Source organism: Quercus lobata, chromosome 10 (genome assembly GCF_001633185.2).
Source record: "Quercus lobata isolate SW786 chromosome 10, ValleyOak3.0 Primary Assembly, whole genome shotgun sequence".
NCBI lineage: Eukaryota > Viridiplantae > Streptophyta > Magnoliopsida > Fagales > Fagaceae > Quercus > Quercus lobata.
In genome coordinates, this window is record NC_044913.1 from 59616729 (window position 1) to 59629204 (window position 12476).

Sequence of the window (12476 nt, forward strand, 5' to 3'; positions counted from 1 at the left end):
TAAGAATCTTAACCAACAGGATAAAATATAATTAATATCCTTGAGATTTTGGTTAATGCTAATTAGGTATAAAACTTTTCAAAACTAATTAATTTAGCATCTAAATTCAACTTAGTATATAAATAGTTACTCATTTTTCTCCTCTTTCTCATAGTAATTTGGAACCAAATTTATCAGTTTAGAAATTAAGGTCTCAAACCTAGCTATTTGACAATAACTCAAGCGTCAAGAGTATTAAGTATTGTATTTTTGCACGAACAAATATATTCTCAAGTTAAAAGAAAACAAATAAGATTGAGAGTAGGGAAATATTACTTATCACTATCCTGCTTTTATATGCGCATCGATGAGGAATCTAGTAATTCAGCAAAAGAGAAGAAAAGGAAAGAAAGGAATCTCTAATAATGCAACATGCATGCGACATCAATTATAGAAGGTAGTGCGATATATCAAACGTGTGTGTACATAATATAACTTTGTTCATTTATTTCTCAAAAAAAAAAAAAAAAACACGTGTGTGTACACCATTTATGCAACTTTTTTTTTTTGAGGGAGGGAATCATTCATGCACCTTGATGTGACTGATATGACAAAATCCATTATTAAAGTTGATCCATTTTGAGCAAAAAAATATGCTAATAAATGCAATTTTTTGTATTATCTACACGTGAATGGATCTCTCTCTCACCGTAATTAATAAAGAAAGGAAAGCAGAAAAGGAAAATCCCAGTACAAGAATTTAAAAAAAAAAAAATTATTGGCAATTGATTAAATTATAGCTGTAATCATATGCATCATCATATATGGGTTTATGATGTTATGGGCCTTATGTCTTTTAGTCAAGAAGTCATGTTCCACGTATCAAAAACTGGGGCTGCTGTGGTTTTGGCGTGGTAATTAGAAATGACAAAGGGGAGCTGATGGGTGCATTGTGTAAGAAAGTTGAGTTTCCGTTGGGGCCTATTGAAGCAGAAGCAAAAGCTATGGAAGCGGGTATCTATTTAGCGTGGGACCTGGGACTGAAAGAGATAGTAGTGGAAGGAGACTCTCAACAAGTTATACAAGCTCTAAATGGTTGCATCACACCGGCCCTGTCCATTCTGAAGGTTGTTGAAGGGCTGAAACTTTTTCTGCTGCGGTTCAACTCTTGGAAGGCTGTACATTCTAGGAGAATCACTAACGAAGCAGCGCATTTACTAGCTAGGAATGCAATGAATGTGAAAGATAGTGTAATTTGGGTAGAGGACACTCCTCCCCTAATTGAACACCAGATTATGGTTGATGTAAGTTTCTTGGACTTCTGTCCAGATTAATTGAAGTTATGTTATCTGTTTCCAATCAAAAAAAAAGAAAAAAAGAAAAAAAAGAAGTCATGTTCCAAAAACCGTGTGCCAAATTGCCAAATTGATGCATAGAGATAGGGTTAAGGTGGCCCATATTCACGGGAGCTTCGTACCCACCCATTCAAGAGTCCCAAAATGCTGGTGAGGAAATTCTTGGAGATAACAACCCAAATTAATTAATTTCAAAAATTGAAGCACCAATATTGGACCACGATGTTTAATTTGCTTTAATTTCAAGTGAGTGAAAGGAAAAAATATTAAGTATGAGTAGATGAGATTTATAAGATATTGGTCTAAAGTCGATCTCAAATTCAATACTTTAATATATATGATAGTTAAACACTTGAAAACATGTGAGTTTATAAGTAAACTACTAAAATTAGAATTGTATTTTAAGTTATTCAACATAAACAAAAATAATAAAATCACCAAAAAAAAAAAAATCAAATCAATTTAATTCAAGAGTATCTTTGGATTAAAATACAAAATTTTTTTTTGGAAATTTTGTATTCGAAGCTGTTCAAGCATTTGTCTATCCCCTGAGCATGTGTGTAGTATTCCACCCCCACACAAATTAAGTAATTATACAGAGGAATACAAGCATCCTATCTCCTAACTATCACGGTGGAACAGTCCAACAGCTTTTGAAACCTTATTCACATTGTTGCTCACTTAGAATAACCTCCAAGTTCAACATCATAATGGGCAAGCCTATGTTGTAAGAAACTCATGAACCTGGAGGTGCCATTAAAACATCATAATGGGCAAGCCTAAGTAAGAAACTCATGAATTTGGAGGTGCCATTAAAGCATTATCCAATGCAATCAATCCTATGGCCGAAAAGGGTCCAATCTAGTCCATTCTACTAATCTCTAGTACATAAATTTCTAATTTTTTATATTATCTCCAAGATAGCAGGGTCTCATTATTCACTACAAAAGTGCACATTATTGTTGGTGATACGTGTACCACACGAGTTTGTGATGCTTCACAAGGGAACCCTATATTTGATGTTTAATTTAATCCAGTAGGGATTCCAAGAATTTTTCTTTTAGGAGGTTAGTAAAAACTAAGAAAATGAATTTTGAGTAATAGATGGATTTTGTGGTTTACATGGTTCTCTTATTACGAATTTTCAGTGTTGGCAAGAAAACAAAAGACAAACTATAAGTTCATTTGATATTTTGTTTCTTAATACAATAAACATGTTGATTATTGTTACTAAGATTAAATTTTAGAAATTATCTATTGTTTCTAAATACATTAAACATATTAATCATTGTTGTTAAGTGAATTTCAATTTGTTTTTATCTTTTAGTTTATGTTTTTACTCTTTACAATTATTTTATTTACCAATTCAACTTAACTTTGACAACTATTGGTCTTTGTAATTGTATTAAGAAAATTTTTATTGTGAACATTTGCATTTATCTTCACTCAATCACTCCCCTGTATCACACCCCTTTTCTATTTTTTTTTTTTTTAAATCACTCTTGTCTAATTATTTAATTGTTTTTTAGTCTAACATTTGTTACCCACTAACTGACTAGGCTATGCCCCTAGTTCCCACTCAACAAATAATATAATTAAATTTATTAGTCAAAGTAAAGAAGTTATAAGTAATTTTTTGTCAAATTTATTAAGATCTAAATAGGATTTTCTTGAAAGTTAAGATCAACAAATTTCTAATTTGATGTTGGGCTTACTATTTTTTTCCCCAAATTTTAGTTCATATCGGTCTTTCTTTTTCCTTTTTTGTTCAAAAAGGCTAAAATATTGTCAAAAGTGCTTATATTCAAGCTTATTTCAATTGAACTAAAAAAAAAAAAAAAATCTTGGGTCAGAGGATTCAAAGTTTTATTTTAAAAGGTCAAAATAAAATTATTTACATAATTCTTTTCTTTTTTGCAAGCTCAGGGGGTTCATTTGAACCCCTAAACCTTCACTTGCCGCCGCCCCCGATTTGATCCCGATGGTTAGCAATCTCCTTTTCACTCATTCAAACTCATAAGTCATAATCTTAATTTTTAATACTAATGGACTCTTATTTTATGATAAAATGTTCTTGATTGTTACATGTCTTTGGGAGATAAAAGAGTGAGAATAGAAGAAAACAAAACATAAAAAAAGGGTTTTTTTGATTGATAGGTTTTACCTAACATTGAGATGAAAAAGAGAGTATTTCCAAAATCAAGTGGGGCTCAGGGATGGCATGTGGCTGCTAGAAATAAGAACCTTTCAAAAGCATAGAGCTTTCCAATCAAAATCACTGCTTTTATTATTTTTATAACTTTGATTATATCCCATTACGCTAACAAATCTTCGAAGTTGAGTGGTGAAAGGTTATTTAATCGGTGAACATGACAGTTCTGATTGAGAGAGATTTGAAAATTATGTTGAAAAAGAAGTTGCTGTACACGCGTGACTCAACACAACATGAGTCTGTGAAAAAAGTGTCAAAGTGTGAGCGTGACTACCAAAATAATAATAACAGTCAAGGTGACAAAAATAAAAGGAAAAGAAAAGAAATTCCATTCAATAGCAAACTAAGAATCATTTGCTTTCTTGTGTATGATCATTTTCGCTATGAGTAAAAGTCAAGTAAATTATGGCTAATCTAAATTGATTATTTGTATAGGCAGAATATACTTTTAAATTTAAAGTTTTTAACTTTTAAGAGAGTGGAAATAAGAGATAAATTAGCAACTTTTTTTTAAAAGAGAAATGGTACATTTTTACAACAAATTGTTTGTGGCGCGTTGTTAGAGGTAGGATAGGGAAGTAATTTCAGTAGTAGGTTCAAATTAGAACCAATAACAAATTATCATTTATGATTTGTTGTAAAAATGTTATGAACATATGGTATTAGTTTCTGATAAGCTAACTGGAACCCATAATTAGCAATTCTTAATTTTCAACAAAATGTGTAAGATTTAAATCTCCAACTGAAAAAGAAAAATATGTTAAAATTGATTAATTCATAGTATACATTATTTACGGTACCGCAGAATCCTGATATATAATAATATCTTAAAATATTATAAAAACCACCATGATCCTTGAGCTCTCAATTGATTTTATGTAATTAATAAAAGAATTATAATTTGTGAGAATATTACGATTATTTTCCACAATTTTCGTTGTAGTTACACTTGGTTAAAGAATATGATTGCACTTTTCAAATCAAGTTACAGTGGCCTGTTTAACTATGCCAGAGCTCATTTGGGCAAAACAAAAAGCTAACGTATATCCAATGAAAACACAATCGTTGTTCCAGCTGACTCTATAAAAAAAGAGGCTATAGCCGCATTTTCAAAACGCTGCTATAGCCTATAAAAAAACGCAGCTAAAGGTTATAGCTGCGTTTTTATAGCTGCGTTTGCAAACACAGCCTATGTAGCGAGGCTATAGCCCCTTGCGGGGACCTAGAGCTGCGTTTTCAAAAACGCAGCTCAAACCTGGGTCTGTAGCTGCGTTTTAGATAGCCTAGAGCCGCGTTTTTTCACAACCCCAGATGCGGGACCTATAGCCGCGTTTTCAATAGAAACGCGGCTATAGGTGACACATCGAGCTGCGTTTTAAACGCAGCCCAAACAATGTTTATAGCCGCGTTTATTTCGTCCTATAGCCGTGTTTTTATACACCCACAGATGCAGGACCTATAGCTGCGTTTTGTAGAAAATGCGGCTATAGGTCCACGTTGGGCTGTGTTTTAGAAGCACGGCTACAGCCTCCCATAGAATTTTTGTCTATAGCCGCGTTTTTTTTTAGAAAACGCAGCTATAAGCTTTTTTTCCAGTCCAATCCCAAAATTACCCAATCCCAATAGTGCCTAATCTTTCATTGCCATTTTTTGCTCCTCAGTATCATCACATACTAACCAGACCATACTCATTAAAACCCATCAGCCATCACATACTCAAACTTCAATAATAATAACAAAAAATCCTATAAAAAAATAATAATAACAAAAAAAAAAAATATTAAAACCAATCAAGATTGAATTATTGAAGACACCAGCCTGGAAGTGACATATTATAGTGTAAAAATCAAACGGTAAACTCAGAGATTGATACAAAGAAAGTAACTCTTAAACTTGAGAACACAATGAGGTCTTACTCTGAAATATAATAGAAAACATTATCAAATCAAAAGTTGGAAGAGCAAAGTACTTGCCTCTATGTATTTCTTTGCATTATCCCATGCACCACCCGTGTTTGAAGCTGAGATGGCAACCTAGGAAGAAAAACATAAAATAGAAAACTTGTTATATTCTAAAGATTCATTAGAGATTATTAGGGATGAATATCCTGAAAAATTTTTGAAGTAAAACATATTGATCAACAAGTGAAAGCAATTTTTTTTTTTTTTTTTTTTTTTGGGTTTCATTTTATAAGAATAATGGTAAGGTAGGTGGATTGAGACAAAGATGCACTCTAGCAAAAGGATCAAGTATTGCCGCATACCTGCACACCAGAAACAAGTGAACCGGCAAGAACCCCAGCAAGAGTCTCCACACCAAAGAAGGTTCCAGCAATAAGTGGTGTAAGCATGACCAAAGCACCAGGTGGGATCATTTCCCTTAGTGAAGCATCAGTAGAGATTTTGACACAGGTTGCATAGTCTGGTTTTGCTCTTCCTTCCATAAGGCCGGGAATAGTATTGAACTGTCGACGAACCTCTTCAACCATTTTGAGAGCTGCACTTCCCACACTCTTCATTGTCATGGCTGAAAACCAGTATGGAAGCATGGCTCCCACAAGCAACCCAATGAAGACCTTTGGAGTCAACACATCAACAATGTTGATGCCTGCCTTGCTCACAAAGGCAGCAAACAAAGCAAGGGAAACAAGAGCAGCTGATCCAATAGCAAAGCCCTGAAAAATGATGGCAGAACATGTCAAAATTTCATGCAAGTTGATTTAGGATCTTAAAATGGTGGCAGGTCTAATAGGAAAACTAAAGAGTCAAAGTTACAAGGCAACACTTATTTAAGCAATGGCATTAGGACATATGTCATAATGACCATCATTGTTTGCATTGGATATACAACTTACCGTTCACTTTTCCCCAATTTGTTTTTCTTTTAAAGATTTTGAACAGGTTGAACTAAATGCCAATATAATCTCATTAACTCGCTGATTATGAAAAGTATATGATTGGTGGAAAGATACGAGGAATGTCTACCATTTCTAAGAAGTTTCTGGGGCCATCTCAGATATATCATCCTAATGAAAGTGTGTCCTGTTGAAATCTAGTCATTCTTGGCAATATGCATTTCAAGCAAAGACAAAAAAGATTATTTAAGCATAGTGTTGCAATAGCATTTTCAAGACCATAGGAGCTGGAGTATATCATAAGGAGAAAATATAAGGTTTTAACAGACCATTGATATGAATGGTCTATGATTATCATCACATTAGGTAGTTAGACAACTAACATGTGAAAAGGCCAACCATTCAGCTAGCCTAGCAAAGCACCCATAAGAGGAAAGGGCATGAATTACTATGTAGATTACACACAGCAATACTGGATAGTGCAAAATTTACACACAAAATCTACAGGTTCGAAATGATGGATTCAATCGCATACAACAGTGACAAATAAATCTGCCTGCTAATGGTAAACCAGTCTAAAGTATTGAAAAGCATTGAGTTCAACACATTTTGATTAATTTTCTAATTCAACCAAAAACGAGGAAGAAGAATTTTGAAAAAGCTGCCACTGAACAATATTTCATAATTGGGATTTTCTTTTATAGAAGTAACTTGATGATTATAGATCCCCTTTTAATTCTTGTTTCCAAATTTTCCTTTAAATTGTTTGTTGTGGGTTTTGACTATTGATCTTTGCATGTAGTTGTTAAATGTTGCTTAGTCTCAATCATCAGTCCAACAAAAGTGACATATATGTGATGAAAGGGATAAAATTAGTTGATACTATTAGTTAGTTCTTAAAACTTGAATGAATCACTCAGTCCCAGAGGTTATTTACAGCAAGAACTCCTTTTGTGGATAAAAAAAACCACAAGATCTATTTATATATAGACAATTCAAATAGTCATCTAATAAAGAGAAAGAAAAAAGAGAGGATAAGAGAGACAGAAGGTCAGAAATTTAAAACTTAATATGTCAGTCACTAAAAGCAACAATAAAACAAAAGAAAATTGCAAATAAGTGAATAGTGACAATTTCATGAGTACAGTAAGCATTCCTAGCAGATAAACCAGACAAGAAGAGAAAAAATTAAACAAATTAATGCTTTAAAAAAATAGATGTTCACGTATGAAACTACTCATCATCCTGAATAAAATAACAAAATCACACACTAAAAAATATAACACAAGGATATCTTTGGCTCATAAGATACAACACGGAATGGAAAAGCAAATAAAAACTAGAAATCTCAATCATCAAAAGCTCCACCAAAACATCATAGTATCACACATGTACTAAAAAGTGGGCAAATAACAAAGTAAAACAAATTCACACGCAAGAGAGAGCAAGCTCACCAACAGATATGGCATTCTGAGTTTCAGCACACTTGATGGAAACCTCAAGAGTGTCAACATACCCACTATATTCACCATAGCCACCTGAGACCTTGACCTTGGAGACCAAGAACCACTAAAACAAAGCAAACCCAAGTCCAATGAAGGCAGCCACATGTATCAGAATCTGTGTAAGTCCCTCACTCAGCACACCCATTTTCAAAAATCAAAGCTCAAATGATTTCTTGAGTTGTCTTAGCAAAAATGGCGAAATACTAGAATCAATGAAACTCATTTGCTAAATAAGCAAAACAATGAAACCCAATTGCTAAAGAAGCCAAAAACCATTAAATTATTTATTTTTCATCAACAAAAAAATATACCACTAATATGAGGGCCTTGACAGCAAGGTATTGAGAGCGAAGAAATCGACGCTCAGCCACGTCTCCTCGAGATTCAGAATTACAGGGCCCTAACTCTTCACAAACTTTTTCAGCATGATTACTACTGTTACTTCCATTAACAGCACTCCAAATCTTCAAGGAAGCCAAATACAAGTTCCCCAATGACGGTTATAATGGTCCAATCTATGCCACCACAAACGAAAATACAAAAAGGAAACAAACACAATTCCAAAACAAATCATTGAAAATACCATGGAAAAAGATGCACAAACAAATCTAACAAAACCCACAAACAAATCAAATGAAACCCAAACAAACCCACAAAAAATCAAATAAAACCAATAGAAAAACTGAAGTTGAGAGAAACAAACCACAAATTGCTGAGAGGTTGAGGGAAGAAATTGTGGTGAGTTGCGGCGGTGGAGCGATCTGAGAGGTTCTCAGCGGTGGAGCGAAGATGGAGAACGGGGCAATATGGGTGGAGAGGTTCTCGGCGGCGGCGGCGTGGTGTTGAGGGTGATAGAGAGCGAGGGTTTGTTTGAGAGTGAGAGTGATAGGGTTTGTTTCCTGGTGATTAGAGATTTTTTCTTCAATATACATACCAAGGCCTGAAGCTGCGTTTTTAGTTATAAACGCAGCTCCAAATACCTCCTAAAGCCGTGTTTTCCAAAAGCGGCTTTAATATATATCCTGAAGCTGTGTTTTTACTAAAAAACGCAGCTCCAAATACCCCCTAAAGCCGTGTTTTCCAAATGCGGCTTTAGGACATATTTATAAATAAAAAAAATATCGTAAATGGGTCTATAGCCGTGTTTTTAAAACGCGGCTATAGCCCTTCTGACAAAAACGCAGCTGGAACATTGTCAAACGCAGCTCCAGATCAGCTCTGAAGCCACGTTTAGTAAACGCGGCTCTAAGCCGGTCTATAGCCGCGTTTTTATAAACGCGGCTATAGAAAACGCAGCTTAAAATGATGTCTTTTTTATCAATGTCTTTTTTTTTTCAAAATGATGAATTTTCCACCATTGAAAAATTGCAATCTTTTTCTTTCAGTAAAATAGCAGTAGAGTATAAGTCAAATTATAACCAAAAAAAAAAAAAAATCAAAGCAACTTTTTCAACATATGCAGTCAATTGTTTTTGTATGGCCAATATTTCGCAAATCAATTTTCAAGAATCAAATTAGATAAGGACAATCCAAATGTTTTCATTCTCAGTGCTTGTTTGATTTAGAAAGCACAATGGCGGGACGTATATCATCCTCGACAAAGGTGGTGTAGAAGCATTAATTTGTTGTAGAGGTCACCTTAGCTTGTGACTCTTGCTTTGTGGAATTTACAAGTCAAAAGAGAAGATTTGTGAGATATTGTCTCAAATTCCTATTTTGAGTATGTTTAGATACCATTTATTTTGCTGAAATTAAAAAATTATTACTGAAAGTACTGTAGATAAATGTAAAAGTTAGTTAAAATAGTATAGTGAAGCCCATGAATAGTACCAAAAAGTGCAGTGGAACGCATAAATAGTAGTAAAAATAAGTTAAATAGTAAAATAATTTTCATTTATAATTACAATCCAAATGCACGCTTAGTTTGAATAAGGGTTTGGCAGCTTTGCCCATAAGACCCACATGGGGAGAGACTTTGAATTAGTTTACAAGAGTTCTAGAATATGCTTTTAAATTTAAAGTTTTGACTTTTAAGAGAGTGGAAATAAGAGATAAATTAGCAACTTTTTTTTAAAAGAAAAGTGATACTTTTACAATATTTTTACAACAAATCTTATGTGAACAAAGTTTCTCTCGAAATTAGTTTGGAAAGAAACCCTACAAACTCATCATATATATTTATATTGAGTGTGAATTTTGAAAATCTAACCGTTAGATTGCATGTTCTTATTACATCCTTAATGCTTACAAAATTTCAAGAAAATCAAAGATAAATTGCTATGTCATCAAATAAATGTTATAATTTCAAGTTTTTGTAATCTAAAGTTATGTGACCGTTTGGGTAGAGCTGAAACTTGCGTTTCAGCTCTACGTTTTCCTGCTTTTTTTTTTTTTTTTTTTTTTTCTCTGCATGTGAACAGTAAAAGCACTGTACAGGAGACAAAAATTCTATTCACACACTGTTTATGTACTGTTCATGCACTGTTCATATTCATAGGTTCCACGACATTATTCACATATTTAAAAATTATTTTGCTACAGTGTTTTCAGTTTTCAGTTTTCAGTTTCAGCAACAATAAGCTCAATCCAAACGGACCCTATATATAAAAAATAAGTTAATTGATCAAATAGAAAATAATATCCGATTTGAACAAAATTTGATATGCATTTTAAGAACATAAGGAATATAAAATTCAACGGTTAGATTTTCAAAATTTACCAAAAAAAGAAATATATGAAAAGTTTAAAGAGTTTCTCTCCAAACTAGTTTAAAAAGAAACTTTGTTAATCTTATGTGGTAGGTTGTTATGAGTTGTTATCGTAGGGTAGGAAAGTAATTTCAGTGATATGTTTAAATTAGAATCAATAATAAATTACAACTTATGATTTGTTGTGAAAATATTATAAATGTAGTACATTTTTTTAAAGCATTTTGACCAATTTATTAATTTTTTATGAGTTAACTGGAACCCACAATTAGCAACTCTTAATGTTCAACAAAATGTGTAAGATTTAAATCTCCAACTGAAAAAGAAAAATATGTTAAAATTGATTAATTCATGGTATACATTATTTACGGTACCGTAGTATCCTGATATATAATAATATCTTAAAATATTCTAAAAACCACCATGATCCTTGAGCTCTCAATTGGTTTTATGTAATTAATAAAAGAATTATAATTTGTGAGAATATTACTATTATTTTCCATAATTATTGCTGTAGTTACACCTGGTTAAAGAGAATGGTTGCACTTTTCAAATCAAGTTACATTGGCCTGTTTAAGTCATTTGGGCAAAACAAAAAGCTGATCTCGATTCAGTATTTATTAATGCCTTTTTTTTTTTTCAAAATGATGAATTTTCCACCATTGAAAATTTGCAATCTTTCTCCCTCAGTAAAATAGCAGATTTGTACTCGGGTAGAGTATAAGTCAAATTATAACCCAAAAAAACAAAAACAAAATCAAAGCCAATTAACTGCAACGTTTTCATCGTGCAGTCAACAAAGAAGTAGTATATATTGTTTTTGTATGGCCAATATTTCGCAAATCAAGATGGTTCATTTTCAAGAATCAAATTAGGTAAGGAAAATCCAAATGTTTTAGTTCTCAGTGCTTGTTTGATTTAGAAAGCACAATGGCAGGACATATATGTAGAAGACATTTCATCCTCAACAAAGATGGTGTAGAAGTATTTATTGTGGAGGTTGGCTTAGTTTGTGACTCTTGCTTTGTGGAATTTGGAAGTCAAAGAGAAGATTTGTGAGATATTGTCTCAAATTCCTATTTTGACTTAGCTTGGGTTTTCTTGGTATGAATAAGGCGACTTTGTCCATAGGTCTCTCACATGGGGATAGGCTCCCCTTCCGTTCAAATTTCTTCAGTTTTTTCCATTTTTTATCCGGATGGAGGACATGTGGCACTTAAAACATCTTAAGGTTAAAAACATGCCACATCAAATCGTTAATTACTCCCATTTAACCCACTCTTTCAGCAACCTCTGTTCACAAACCATCATTGGGACCTGCTTCTATGCGAGCTTAGAGAAGAAGAGGAGATGAAACAGTACTGTAGGAAAGAAAAGAAAATTACCCATATGTACTAGATTTCAATTTCCATTTTTTTTTTTAATAAAAGCTTCAAGATTTCAATTTCATTTCTTTTCTTACGCTTCCTCAGAGACCAAAAAGTGAAAAATGGTGATGAGAAAAGAGTGAAATTTGGAAATCACCAAGTGGGTGTTAGTGGGTGGCTTCTTCGGCATCATTCTAACAGCTCCTTGTCGTCCGTTTGCCAAGAATGTGGGTTTGTGAATGGAGGATGCTGAAAGAGGTAGACAAGATGAGAATAAATGAGGTTTGATGTGGCATGTTTTTGACGTTTAGATGTTTTAAGTGCCATGTGTCTTCCATCAGGATAAAGAATGAAGAAAACTAGAGAAATTTGAACAGGAGGAGAGCTTGTCCACCTCAAATGGCGAGGGACTTTGAATTAGTTTACGAGAGCTCTAGAGATATTTTATTATTCGTGAATTCTCCTTTTAAGTGTGTTAGAACTTTGTAATATCTCT

At 33.2% G+C, this 12476-nt stretch overlaps 1 protein-coding gene across 1 annotated transcript; it reads right to left on the reverse strand.

Moving 5' to 3' along the window:
* Positions 1-5471: 5471 nt before the first annotated feature.
* LOC115965459 (pyrophosphate-energized vacuolar membrane proton pump-like) lies at positions 5472-8084 on the reverse strand. Its single transcript, XM_031084689.1, has 3 exons — positions 7855-8084; positions 5810-6220; positions 5472-5579 (listed from the first exon to the last, which is right to left on the reverse strand). Exons 1-3 carry the CDS (start codon positions 8008-8010, stop codon positions 5487-5489), a joined length of 660 nt encoding a protein of 219 aa, XP_030940549.1. The 5' UTR covers positions 8011-8084; the 3' UTR covers positions 5472-5486.
* Between the last annotated feature and the right edge of the window lie 4392 nt (positions 8085-12476).